General features: G+C 43.5%; 1 protein-coding gene across 1 annotated transcript in view; it reads left to right on the forward strand.

Annotated features, from left to right (window-relative positions):
- Positions 1-3,400: 3,400 nt before the first annotated feature.
- Positions 3,401-14,513, forward strand: part of nifk (nucleolar protein interacting with the FHA domain of MKI67) — a 36,366-nt gene continuing 25,253 nt past the window's right edge. The window contains exons 1-2 of the mRNA XM_059970313.1: positions 3,401-3,686; positions 9,607-9,732. Coding sequence (XP_059826296.1) covers positions 3,570-3,686; positions 9,607-9,732 — 243 coding nt within the window. The 5' untranslated portion in view covers positions 3,401-3,569. The remainder of the gene's footprint in view (positions 3,687-9,606; positions 9,733-14,513) is intronic.

Consider the following 14,513-nt stretch of genomic DNA (forward strand, 5'->3'; position numbering starts at 1 on the left):
TTGGTGATTAATGTGGCCATCTCTATCTGGAGCCACAAGAGATGAGTGAGGTGTTAAGTTAATATTTTCTGTTTGTATTTACAATGCAGAATGGTCATGGAAGCTAAAAAATTCAAGGAAGAGAATAGTGATGTCCTAAAACATATCTATGTTATAAAAGAGGGGCTGGATAAATAAATAATGGTGGATAAATCCGCAGGATCACACCAACTGTATTCTAGGACATTCTGGGAAGCCAGGAAAGAAATTGCTGAGGTCACGGCAAAAATATTTCAATCATTGTTAGTCACAGGCAAGGGACCAGAAGGCTGAACAATGGCAAATGTGGCTTTATTTAAGAAGGACTGCAAGATCAAGCTAGGCCAGAGAATCTAATATCTGTGATTGAGGCATTACTGGAGAGGATTCTGAGACATACAATCTACTGGCTTTCGGAAAAGCAAGAACCAATTAGAGGTAGTCAGCATGGCTTTGCGTGTGCATGGAAAATTCTGTCTCAGAAGTCTGACTTTTGAAGAAGTGATCAAAAGGATTAATGAGGTCAAGGCAGTAGATGTGATCTACATGGACTTTAGCAAGCCCTTTATCAAGATCCAACATGGCAAGCTAGTCCAGGCTGGAACATGCAGGATCCAGAGTGAACTAGCCGATTGAATACAAAATTGGTTTTGTGGCTGGCACCAGAAGGCGATAGTGGATAGATGTTCTTCAAAATGGGAATCCTGTGAGCAGCGGTGTGCTACTGAGATTTGTGCTCAGTCCCCTGGTGTTTGTCATCTTTATTAATGATTTCGATAAGAATGTGAATTGGATAAGAGTGTGATTCCCATGGTAGCACAAAATGCTGGAGCAACTCAGCATATCGGGCAGCATGTTCCTTTGTCTTGTGATCTTGTGATCCATGGATAGGAATAAACAGTTGGCATTCTGGGCTGACACCCTTCATCAAGGCTTGATGAGGGGTCTCAGCCTGAAATATTGACTGTTCATTTCCAAAGATGCAGCCTGACCTGCTGAGTTCATCCAGCATTTTGTGGGTGCTGCTCTGGCTTTCCAGCATCTGCAGAATCACTCACATGGTAAATTTATGGATGACACCAAAATCAGTGGTATAGTGGGCAATCAAGTAAGTTATCCAAGATTAGAACCGAAAAGTTCAAAGTTCAAAGTAAAATTTGTTATCAGAGTACATACACATCACCACATACAACCCTGAGATTCTTTTTCTGCGGGTATACTTAGCAAACTTGTACAACGGTAACTGCAAACTGTAAATATTGGGAAGTGTTAACTGTAAACAAACTGTGCAAATGCAGTCATAAATAAATAGCAATAAATAACAAACATGAAATAACAACATAACAGAGTCCTTAAATAAGTATACCTATCCCCTTTTGTTCAAAAGCCTGATGATTGAGGGATAGTAACTGTTCTTGAACCTGCTGGTGTGAATCCTGAGGCACCTGTACCTTCTACCTGATGGCAGCAGTGAGAAAAGAGCATGGCCTGGGTGGTGAGGATCTTTGATGATGGATGTTGTTCTTCTACAGTAAAATTTCATGTAGATGTGCTCAGTGGTTGGGTGGGCTTTACCCGTGATGTACTGGGCCAAAATCCACTACCTTTGTAGGATCTTCCATTCAAAGGCATTGGTGTTCCCATTCCACGCTGTAATACAGCCAGTCAGCACACTTTCCACCATACATCTATAGAAGTTTGCCAAGGTTTTCGATGACATGCCGATCTCTGCAGACTCCTGAGGAAGTAGAATCACTGCCGTGCTTTCTTTGCAATAAAACTTACATGATGGGTCCAGGAGAGGTCTCTGAGATAATGACTGCCAGTAATTTAAAGTTACTGACCCTCTCCACCTCTAATCTTCCAATGGTTACTGGCTCATGGACCCCTGGTTTCCCTCTCCTTAAGTCTACAATCAATTCCTTAATCTTACTGACATTGAGCGAGAGGTTGTGTTATTACACCACTCTGCCAAGTTTTCAATATCCCTCCTATATGCTGATTCATCACCCCCTTTGATATGGCACACAACAGTGGTGTGGTCAGCAAACTTGTATATGGTGTTGGAGCTGTACTTAGCCACACAGTCATAGATGTAAAGCGAGTAGAGCAGAATTCAGATCAATAGGAAAAGTGAACCAAGGAAAGGCCAATGGAATTTAACTTGGACAAGTACTACATCCTGGTAGTTAAACCAAGATAGGGCTTATACAGTAAATGGCAATTCCCTTGAGTATTGTCAAATCGAGGCCTAGGGTATCAACACAACCTGAAAGTGGCAGCACACCTAATGGTAATCAGTTTATCATTGTCACAGGGATAGCAGGAGAGCATAGCAGTTAGCTCAATAACCTATAGCTTACCAGCTGTAAGATCAGGGTTCAATTGGCACCACTGTCTGTTGGGAGTTCATCCGCATTCCCCATGACTGTGTGGGTTTCCTCTGGGTGCTCCAGGTTCCACCACTCTCTGTAAGGAGTTTGTCCGTCCCTGCTGTGACCGTGTGGGTTCCCTCCAAGTGCTCTGGTTTCCTCCCACCGTCCAAAGGTAGGTTGTCCTGTAATTAGGCTAGGATTAAACTGGGGGATTGCTGGGCAGTACGGCTCAAAGGGCTATTAGGGATTCTGCGCTCTAATTCAATAAATAAATTCTGAAGGTATCTGAGCAACAATCAGGTTATTGTGGGCTTTCTGTTAGCACCAGAAGCTTGGCAACATTGCCCAGCTGCCCCCCCTCCCCGGCTCGTCCCTGACACAAGCAACACATTCCACGGTATATTTCAATATTTCAATCTGCCTGTGACAAATAAAGCTACTCTTTAAAGATGAATAAGCAATTTTTTTTACTAATACTAAAGAGCGCACATTTCAGGAGAGAAGGGAAAGATTTAAAGGGGTAAATTTTTCACATCCAGGGTGGTGGCTATGATGCAAAGATCTGACAGAGCAGGTTACAATTGTGACTTTCAGGCTCTTTTCTCACTGTTGCCATCAGGTAGAAGGTACAAGAGCTTCAGGACTCACACCACCAGATTCAAAACTCTTGGATAAAATGGGGTAACTGCATTCATCTAATGCGATGTTCCCTCAACCAATGATCTCACTTTAAGGACTCATTACCTCAGGGTCTCCTTATTTATTGCTATTTATTTGTTTGCATTTGCACATTTGTTGTCTTTTTTGTTGGCTGATCTTCCATTGATCATGTTATAGTTATTATTCTATAAGAGTATGCCCACAGGCAAATGGTGACAAATATATACTTTGATCAGAAGGATTAGATAGATAACGCAGGAAAATGTGGCTGTGGCCGTCACGAATGAACAGCCTGTTTCCGTGCTGTATCACTCGGAGACCATTTGCAGCCGGTTTTGAGTGAGAGGTGCTGTGAGTTCCTCCAGACCGGCAGGGGGCGAGCTGAAGATGCGGCCAACAAGTTGCGGATGATGCCCTCTTGTTCCGCGTTGCAATCTTTGTCGTGTCCCCCTCCGCGTGGGTTAGCGGGAGCCACGCGACTCCGGCCGTTCGGGACCCTACCGGCCGATCTGAACGATGGCTGAGAAGAGTGAAGCTGCCGGCCGTGGGCGCGCCCAGCAGTCGCTGTCGCTCGAGCCCAAGCTGCAGAAAGAGTTTCAGCAGAAGTTGCATGGGATGAAGAAGCAGCCGAAGGTGAGGGAGTTTCAGACTTAGGGAGGGTCGCCTGTGGTGGAGGCGTTAGACGGGTACAGAGCCCCCCGAATGAGCTGGAGTTACGTCGTTGCCTTACCGGACTTTCACAAATCATCCGGCTGAGGGGCCGATGAACCTGTCCACCTCGTTAGCCACGACGCAGACGGTCGGACCCGCGTTGAGTCCGGAGTGCGTGCGTGCGTGATGACGTCTCGGCCCGAAATGTCCGCAGACGCTGGCCGGCCTGCTGAGTTCCTCCAGCACTGTGTGTATGACCACGTGTATTGATAGGGCTGGAACTGCAAAGCCAACTTACAGCAGAACATGCAGATCAGCTCTGGAAAAGCAGGAGTTAACTGGGGTCTCCCAATTTTTTAAATGAGCCTTACCATTTAACAGAGGGGTCCATGGACCCCAGATTGGAAACCCCGTGTCACAATAATTTCCATAGATGCTGCTTAGAGTCATAAAACATTTTAACACAGAAACGGGACCTTCAGCCCATGCCAAACTATTAATCTGCCCAGTCCCATCAACCTGCACCCCAACCATAGCCCTCCATATCAATGTACCTATCCAAATTTCTCTTAAATGTTGAAATCAACAGCGCATCTACCAGTTGCACTGCCAGCTCGTTGGACAGGCTCATGCCCCTCTGAAGTTCACCTGAAACTTTTCACCTTTCATCCTTAACCCCTGATCTTTCATTTTAGTCTCACCCTACCTGTACCCCTCATAATTTTGTATACCCCTCAATCTTACATGTTCTAGGGAGTAAAGTCCTAACTTAACCTATTCAACTTTTCCATATGACTCAGGTGCTCAACATTGTGTTTGCCCCTCTGAGTTCCTCTAGCACAAGGGTTCCCAACCTTCTATATGCCATGGACCTCTGCCATTAACCAAGGAGTCCATAGACCTCAAGTTGGGAACCCCTGCTAGCAGATTTTTGTTGCTCCAAATTTCAGCACTCACAGTTTCTCGTGCCTGCCAATTTTGAAATTGACTTGAAATGTTACCTGAAAAGTCCCAGGCCTGATGCAGGGTCTCAACCCTAAACTTTGACCATTCCTACCCCACCCCCAGATGCTGCCTGATAAGGGTTTCTCCAGCGATTTGTTCATCTTTGCTTCAGATTCCAGATTCTTGTGGCCCCAGTACCAGACCTGAAATCCACCGATACTGTCTTAACCTGCTGAGATTTACCAGCAGTTTCTGCTGTTATTTCCTCATTAGGTCTTCACTGAATGCAGAACAGTACAACACAGGATCAGGCCCTTCGGTGCAAACAGTCTCAAACTCTACAGTGTGCAGGGACTTCTCTTTCCACCAGCGTTGCTGACCTGAGTTTTGTAGTGTTTTTTGTTTTTAGTGTACGACATGATCGTGCCTGATTATCCAGATTCGATGTTCTATTTGTGTTTTCTCCATTTCCTGTATTTTACTTTACTTACTTTATTGTCACCAAACAATTGATACTAGAGTGTACAATCATCACAGTGATATTTGCATTTCTTTGATGTTTAGAATTGTATCACACTCCCTCAATACAGTAAAAATTCCATTACTCTATTACCCTTTGAGGTATCAGTCCAGTAGATTTTCTGGATCATCATATTATTTTCTTCATACCGCAACACACTTTTAGTTTACTCTTTTTTTAAAAAAAAAGACGCCATACAGTAAATTTGTTATGAACTTGGTAGTTTTCAATGGAGGATGGCCAATATGTGTTCAAAACATAGGAATCACAGTCCTGAATGGTGATCTCAGGCAGTGAACCTGCGTCTGGAAATTGAGAACACATGGATCAGAGGAGAGCATGGAAACCTGGGGCCCTGTAAGTGAAAAGTACAAATGTCACCTGGTAAGCCAGGTGCCAAATCATTGGGCTTTCCAAATGTTTGGTTAGTGGATTATCAGAATTGTACTGTATGAGTAACTGGTGCATATTATAAGTCATGGTTATGCAACCACTGATGCCAGGCAGACAATCTCTGAGGGTTTTGATAATGGGGCATCACCTGTCTTGTAAAGACACTGCACAGAAGAAGGCAATGGCAAGTCAACACGTACAAACAAGCTGGATGAACTCAGCAGGTCGGGCAGCATCCGCTGAAATGGGCAGTCAACGTTTCGGGCCGAGACCCTTCGTCAGGACTGAAGAAGGATGGGGCAGGGGCCCTATAAAGAAGGTGGGGGGAGTGTGGAAGGTGCCAGGTGAAGAACCAATCAGAGGAAAGATCAAGGGGTGGGTGAGGGGATAGGCAGGAGAAGTGAAGAAGGTAAATAAGGGGAAAGCACTATGTGTAGTAGAGGAAGGCAGGATCATGAGAGAGGTGGTAGGCAGCTGGAAGAAGAGGCAGAGTGAAAGTGGGGTGGGGGAAGGGAGAGGGAGGGAATTACCGGAAGTTGGAGAATTCGATGTTCATGCCAAGGGGCTGGAGACTACCCAGACGGTATATAAGGTGTTGCTCCTCCAACCTGAGTTTGGCCTCATCATGACAGTAGAGGAGGCCATGTATGAACATATCCAAATGGGAATGTGAAGCAGAGTTGAAGTGGGTGGCAACTGGGAGATCCTGTCTGTTGTGGCGGATGGAGCGGAGGTGCTTGATGAAGCGGTCCCCCAATCTGCTTCGGGTCTCACCGATGTCGAGGAGGCTGCACTAGGAGCACTGGATGCAATAGATTACCCCAACAGACTCACAAGAGAAGTGTTGCCTCACCTGGAAGGACTGTTTGGGGCCCTGAATGGTAGTAAGGGAGGAGATGTTGGGACAGGTGTAGCACTTAAGCTTGCAGGGATAAGTACCAGGTGGGAGATTTGTGGGAAGAGACGTGTGGACCAGGCAGTCACAGAGGGAACGATCCCTGCAAAAAGCAGAGAGGGAAAGATGTGCTTCATGGTGGAGTCCTGTTGAAGGTGGCGGAAGTTGCAGAGGATAATATGCTGGATCCGGAGGCTGGTGGGGTGGTAGGTGAGGACAAGGGGATCACGGTCCCTGTTGTGGTGATGGGAGGATGGGGTGAGGGCAGAAGTGCGGGAAATGGAGGAGATGTGGGTGAGGGCATCATTGATGACGGCAGAAGGGAAACCATGATTCTTAAAGAAAGAGGACATTTAAGATGTCCTGGAACAGAAAGCCTCATCCTGGGAGCAGATGCTGCAAAGCCGGAGGAACTGGAAATAGGGAATAGCATTTTTACATTTGGCAGGGTGGGAAGAGGTATAATCAAGGTAGTTATGGGAGTCAGTGGGTTTATAGAACATATCAGTGGACAGTCTGGCTCCAGAGATGGAGACCGAGAGATCAGGAAAGGGGAGAGAAGTGTCCGAAATGGACCAAGTGAATTTGAGGGCTGAGTGAAAGTTACAGGCAAAGTCGATGAAATTGACGAGCTCAGCATGGGTGCAGGAAGCAGCACCAGTGAAAACAGGAAGCAGTCGTCAGTGTAGCGAAGGAAAAATTGGGGAGCAGTACCACTATATGCAATGGCAAGCCACTTCTATAAAATCATTTGCCAAGAGCAATCGTGCTCGTGAGACCATAATCGCCTACGTCACAAGACACTGCACATAACGATGACAATGACAGGTTGGTCTTCCACATGGAAAGTTATCCCCCTAGGATCCCCTGTAACTGGCATCTCCCAATTGACTGGAGTTAACCCCCAAATCACAGTGTGCATTCTGTGTCTCTAGAACCTAAAGACACGATGCACATGGTTTTGTTTGAATAATAACTCCTCGAAAAATGTAGGGAGCAGCACAAACGACTGTGAATGGCCTTCTTCCATCGATAAGGACTGAAATGCCCTCCCTACATTTGGCTGCACACTCAAATAAGTCTCCTTTCTTTGTTTCCTTCACAAGGGCATACAGTCATAGTAAGAAGGCAAAGCATGAATAAAAAGATCTCAACCAAGCCAGTCTCAGTGAAAACAGGTCAAACGAGTCTGCGTCTTCAACCTGACATTTTTCATAAATGCTCTTGTCACATCATTGTTACACCTCATCTCCAACAAACATCTCATGGGAGTTTAGCTGATCTTAAGAACAAATAGAAAAGTGTTCAATTTGTTGTGATCACACTCCAGAAACAAGATCAACCAAACCTCAGTGGTCCAACGCAGTGTTGTCTTTACTATGAGTAAAACATTAACAGCTAGAGAGAGAGGCACTTGAAACAATTATTTCCAGTATCCAGGGGGAGGGGGGAGTAGAGAATGAGACTCTAGAGTTGATAGGTTGAATGGCTGTAAAGGTGGGAGTTTATTTTGCCTTTCACTGTGGCCAATAACAAGGTGAGAGCTACCAAATAACACCGTTCAAAGATTAAAGTTCATTTATTATCGAAGTGTGTATGTCATATACAACCTTGATATTCGTCTTCTGGCACAAAACAAACACAATAGAATCCCCGAAAAAATATCCTCACAGCAAGGACCATCAAACACCCAATGTATAGAGAAAAAGAACAAATCATGTAAACGATAAAAGACTCAGAACATGAACCACAGAATCCTCGAAAATAAGTCCACAGCCACAGAGCCAGTACAGCGCTGAGGCAAGTGCAGCCAGTCCAGAAACCCTGTGGCTGCAGGCCACAGCTACTGGGTCAGTTCTGCACTCAGTTGAAAGAAGCCAGACCAGAAGCCCGATGGCTGCAGGCCACAGCGCTGAGGCAAGTAAGACACTTGGCAGTCAGTAATCAACCCTTAGTGAATCGATGCTGAGTCGATAGAAAACATCAAAGGCCACACCACATCACAAGATGCACACTATTCTTAAAAGTGCATTCACATTTGTGCGTAATCCATCTAATAAAATAATTTCCAGTTTTGATGAAAGTTGTCTTTGAAATATTAAGTCTTTTCTCAATGAAAGTTCAGCCTAACTAAGAGAATATTTTCCCTTTTATATTGGATTTCTAGCATCCTCTGCTTTTTTGTCCAATTTGATTCTAGTTGTTTATTAAGGTGTTTTCGTATTTTGTAGTCTGCTTGGTTCTGCAAAAAAAATAATTTCCCCGTCATGCAGGTCCTCATTCGCCAAGAGGGCTTAGATATGGCTTTAAATATTGTTTTAAATATTGATGTGGAGTCTTTAGCCATAACCAAAGATAGGGAGAATTTTACTATCAGCAGCTTGGTATGACCTCTGTATAACACTGGATTGTCAAAATAGGTCATGAGTTTAAGTGTACCATCAGCAAATGCGAAGTCGAGAATGCTGCTTTGTTTTAGACTGGTAATATTATCTGCTGACTCCTTTGCATCAAAGTAATCAAGTTATTGAAGAGTCATTGGCACCAGCCACAGCTAGAGTGCAGCGACTATAGTAACAAAGCATCAGGTTAAAGGAAAAAGAACTGGCTGTGATTGTCAGATCTGAAAGAAGTGTTTTTAAGTTTGAGTTTCATTTAGATTTCCCCTGACGCTTGCAATCACCGGTGTGACTGAGTAATTAAATATTAACTACTTGTATAATACTTGCTTTAAAACTGGTGGAAGATACAAGGTGAAATTTAAATATTCCCTTTAGTGGAAGAAAGTAAGTTTACCTCGCATCTGTTTGACAGTTTCAAAGATTTGCATTTCTTTCTGGAAAGCAAATGTTGAAGCTGTTATGGAACTCAGATCACCTGTGCTTTTATCATTTTGAGTGTGCAGTGTTTGGTGACTTATTAGTGCATCAGACTGAAAAGTTCTCACTCCCCAGTGGGTGTCTACCACACTTTTTCACCTGGGATTTTAGCCATTCTTGTCGACATTCTTCAAAAAGAATTTAATGGGAAATTGTGCTGCTGCATCTTAATAGTGCTCTGTGTATAATTTGTTCATTCTACAAGTTTGATCTGAAAATTAATGTGAGTATGCATGGGTCTAATGTACATTTTTCCTTCCCTCTCAACAGGCAAAGCTGACATCAGGTGTAATTTACTTGGGCCATGTACCCAATGGATTCTTTGAACCACAGATCAGGAAATACTTCTCCCAATTTGGAACAGTTCTAAGACTTCGCCTTTCACGAAGCAAAAAGGTAATGAGCAGGTTTAACAGAAAGTATCCCAAACCTTTATTTATTTCAATTTTGTTTGTACAAAACCCAGATACTCAAACAAATGTAAGCTAATGAATACTGAGCATCTACTGGTAAGTATATCAGCAAGAAATGTTGCTCATTTTTCAGATTCCAGCATGGATAAAGCAGTTGCTGATTGGCAGGAGGCAAAGAGTGGGAATAACAGGGGTCTTTTCTGGTTGGCTACCGGTGACTAATGGTATTCCACAGGGGTCTGTGTTGGGACAGATTCTTTTTCAAGTCAGGTCAAGTCACTTTTATTGTCATTTCGATCATAACTGCTACGTACAATACATAGTAAAAATGAGACAACGTTTTTTAGGACCACGGTGTTACATGACACAGTACGAAAACTAGACCGAGCTACGTAAAAAAAAGAGAAAAAAAAAACAACTACACTAGACTACAGACCTACCCAGGACTGCATAAAGTGCACAAAACAGTGCAGGCATTACAATAAATAATAAACAGGACAATAGGGCAGTAAGGTGTCAGTCCAGGCTCTGGGTATTGAGAAGTCTGATAGCTTGGGGGAAGAAACTGTTACATAGTCTGGTTGTGAGAGCCCAAATGCTTCGGTGCCTTTTCCCAGACGGCAGGAGGGAGAAGAGTTTGTATGAGGGGTGTGTGGGGTCTTTCATAATGCTGTTTGCTTTGCGGATGCAGCATGTATTGTAAATGTCTGTGATGGCGGGAAGAGAGACCCGATGATCTTCTCAGCTGACCTCACTATCCACTGCAGGGTCTTGCGATCCAAGATGGTGCAATTTCCAAACCAGGCAGTGATGCAGCTGCTCAGGATACTCTCAATACAACCCCTGTAGAATGTGATGAGGATGGGAGGGTGGGAGATGGACTTTCCTCAGCCTTCGCAGAAAGTAGAGATGCTGCCTGGCTTTCTTTGCTATGGAGCTGGTATTGAGGGACCAGGTGAGATTCTCCGCCAGGTGAACACCAAGAAATTTGGTGTAAAATTTTTTTATGTTATATATCAGTGATTTGGAAGATGGAATTGATGGCTTTGTTGCAAAGTTTGCAGATGATATGAAGATAGGTGGAGGGGGAGATAGTTTTGAGGAAGTAGAGAGGCTACAGAACAACTTTGACAGGATGTGAGCAAAGAAATGACAGATGGAATACCATGTCAGGAAGTGTATAATCATGTACTTTGTTAGAAGAAATGAAAGGGTTAACTATTTTCTAAATGGAGAGAAAAACAAAAACTGGGGTGCAAAGGGTCTTTGAAGTCCTTATGCAGAATTCCCCAAAGGTTAATATGCAGGTCGAGTCTGTGGTGAGGAAGGCATTGGAATATAAAATTAATATAAAAGCAAGGATGTAATGTTGAGACATTTTAAAGTACTGGTAAAGCCTTACTTGGAGTATGGTGAACAGTTTTGAGCCCCTTAGAAATGATGTGCTGAAACTGGAGAGGGTTCGATGGAGGTTCATGAAAATGGTTCCTGGATTGAATATGGTTTGCCATATGAAGAGCATTTGATGGCACTGGACCTGTATTCAGCACTGGAATTCAGAAGAATGAGGGGTGAAATCTATCGAATGGTGAAAAGCATTGATAAAGTGGATGCGGAGAGCTTCCTATGATAGGAGCATCTATGACAAGACGACACAGCCTCAGAATAAAGGAGCATCCTTTTAGAACAGAGATGAAGAGGAATTTCTTTAGCCAAAGAGTGATGAATCCATAGAATTCATTGCCACAGGCAGCTCTGGAAGCCAAGTTCTTAAGTATATTTAAGGCAGAGGTTGATAGATTCTTGAATGGACAGGGCATCAAGGGATACGAGCAAAAGATAGATCAGGCTGAAAGGAAAATTGAATCAGCTATGATGAAATTGCAGAACAGACTCAAAGGGCCAAATGGCCTAATTCTGCTCCTGTATCTTATGGTTTTATTTTCCATTGTTCACATTGCCATGAAATCATTTTGAAAGTGCAACGATATTGATGTTATTATCCAAAAGTACCTGGAACAAAAATATCCTAAGTAAACCATTAGATGTTTCCTCAGCAGAATTCATACCTCTGAAATATATTCATATTTAAACATTTATGGATTTTGGATTCATTTTGATAGTTTTCTTGTGAAACTACATTATTTCTCAGTTCTGCAACTTTAACATGATCACTGAAGTTTCTGATTAGGCAGGATTCTTATTTTGATTACTTAATCATGTTTTAAGTTGTTTTTTGACATTACAGTCAGGAAGGGGAGGATCACTTTTCTGCCTTTTGGTGCTCTATCTTGATTTGGCAGAACAGCAACGTGTAATTATCTCACATCTTCTAAGGCTTCAAAATAAGCTCAAAGCTTTGGTACCAAGCAAACAAGATAGGTGCCAGACCACGTAGCAGAATTAGGCAGATGAACTCAAGCTTGATCAAAGAAACAGAATTTGAGTACCAAAAAAAACTTAAATTTTTTTGGGGAAGGAACAAAGGTGAGACTTTAAACTTGAAGTTTACTTAATTTAAGATCCATTATTGGTTATATTTTGTATGATTTATAAAAAAGACTTTTGGATGTCTTCAAACTTGTTCTGGTAGTGTGCATATGAGGCCAACAGCCATTAATGCAGACAAATTGGAACTGTACTCCATTTTTACTGCAATTGTGTGCTATTGCAAAAATATGAAAGTCTGGAAAAGTACTAGTACATATTTCAAGACATCTTAATCATGATTTGTCTTAATGCTGTTGAGGTAACTTTAAGCTTTATGTTGTGCCCAGTGAAAAATCTGCATGTACCTAATTAGAAAAAGAAAATCTGCAGGAAATTTCATTAATGAATAGCAAACAGTACAAATTTGACTTTTCCATGGATAATTATTGACAACCAGAGAGTTGGTAATAGTAGGAACAACTGCACGGACACTTTTCCAAAGTAATACTGTGTTATGATCCCAGCCCCATCCTTTGTGAGAATCGCAAGAGCACCCGTTGAGGGGGAGGGGTCAGTAGACCCAGGAAGTGGGAGAAAGAGAGAGACGTGCTGAATAGCACGTTCCACCGGGATGCAGAATAAGGCGACAGTGACTATTGTCTCATGGAGACCATGTGTAAAGCCCTCGGGCAAAGTGGGCTGGTTGAGAGAGAGATTGCATCATCCCAACCTGATTGACACCTGCGACCCTGTGAGGAAGTATAAAGGAGGGTCTAAGGGGGACAGCCCTTTCAGACGCACCAAGAAGACACGAGAGTGATCCCGCCGTAGTGGGAAGCCATTTTGAAGGAAGCCACATGCGTTAGATTCCGGGATTGGAATTTGTGGCTGGAATCACGGAAAACCGCTTTTAACTAACATCGGGGAGGGGGAACCCACGCTCCCCCGATTCAACGGAAGCTTCATAAAGACCCGGCAAGTCTTTCCTCTTCTCCCCAATCTCTCTCTCTCTCTGTCGCCCCACGTGAAACCCAGCGATTCCCAAAAGGCTGAAGCCTGCAGACTTCTGAGTGACTTTTATATTTCCAACGAACAATATATTATCCCCTAGACAACAGTAGAGCTCATTTCTTAATGATGATTATTACTATACCCGCGCTTTAGATTGAGTATTGACGACGTGCATTATCTGAATGTTTGTATTAACCTTACTTTTGTGCCCCTTTATAAATAAAAAACGTTTGAAAATAGTGACATCAGACTTCAACGGACCTCTCTATCCTTGCTGGTAAGTTATCCAGTTACGGGATACGTAACAACTGTCATCCATTGGATTAGACAGACAGACTCTGCACATCCAAGATGGTCGCGTGACACAGCTTGCAGCGGCCTCTCCGGAGTTGATATCTGTTATTTGTTAAGCGGGGTGCCGTGCACAATCCTAATCTGATGAAAAATGGATGTGGGAGCATGGAGGAACATTTGGAAATCTCCAGGAAGGCCTTCGTTGTTGCTGCTGCTGTTGTGAGGTCTGGGTCTCTGCTGAGAAGAACAGGCCCCCAGTCCTTGGGTTGTGTTGCTGGTGGCCGTTGGCGGGGGCATGTTAATGCGCTCGGCAGAGGATGGTACTCAGAGAGGCTGTGCTGAAGGGGATGGTCGGAGGCTTGGAGGTTCGACGGATTCGAAGTCTGCTGCGGTCGGGGCACTTTCACTGTGTGTTGCGTCTGCGAGTCTGGGTCCGACTGAGCTTTCACTGTGTGCTGCGTCTGCGAGGCTGGGTCCGACAGCGACGTGGAAGTCCATAGCAGGGGTATTCCCTTCTGTCACCTGTGTGGGATGACAAGTCTATCAAGACCCTGAAGACTTGTGGAAACTGTGTGGTGGTTTCTTGTGAATTTAGTCTTTTAACATCCTTGGACTATTTTTTTTGTGCCCATGGTCTGTTTTTTTATCAATTTGGCATTGTCTGCATTGTTGTAATTATATGTTAACTATAACTATATGTAACTTGTGTGGTTTTGTGTAGGTCTTGTAGCTTTAGTTTTTAGTTCGTTATGTGGTAGAGTTGGTCTCTTGACTTGGTGTGTCTGGGTCGTCTTGTTTTGTCTGGTGGCTTTGGAGCTCCTTTCCAGGAAACGCGCTAAGATGATAGCGCAATATTAATACACAGCAGCCTCTCCGGATTGGGGATTACCAAACGTATGTAGATTTTCTGGTGTAGTCTGTTTTGTCATGTGCTTTTGTGATATCATTCTGGAGGAACATTGTCTCATTTTTTAACTGCATTGCATTTGTGGTTTCTAAATGTCAAAAAAATGAAATTCAATTCAATTA

Source organism: Hypanus sabinus, chromosome 5 (assembly GCF_030144855.1).
Source record: "Hypanus sabinus isolate sHypSab1 chromosome 5, sHypSab1.hap1, whole genome shotgun sequence".
Lineage (NCBI taxonomy): Eukaryota > Metazoa > Chordata > Chondrichthyes > Myliobatiformes > Dasyatidae > Hypanus > Hypanus sabinus.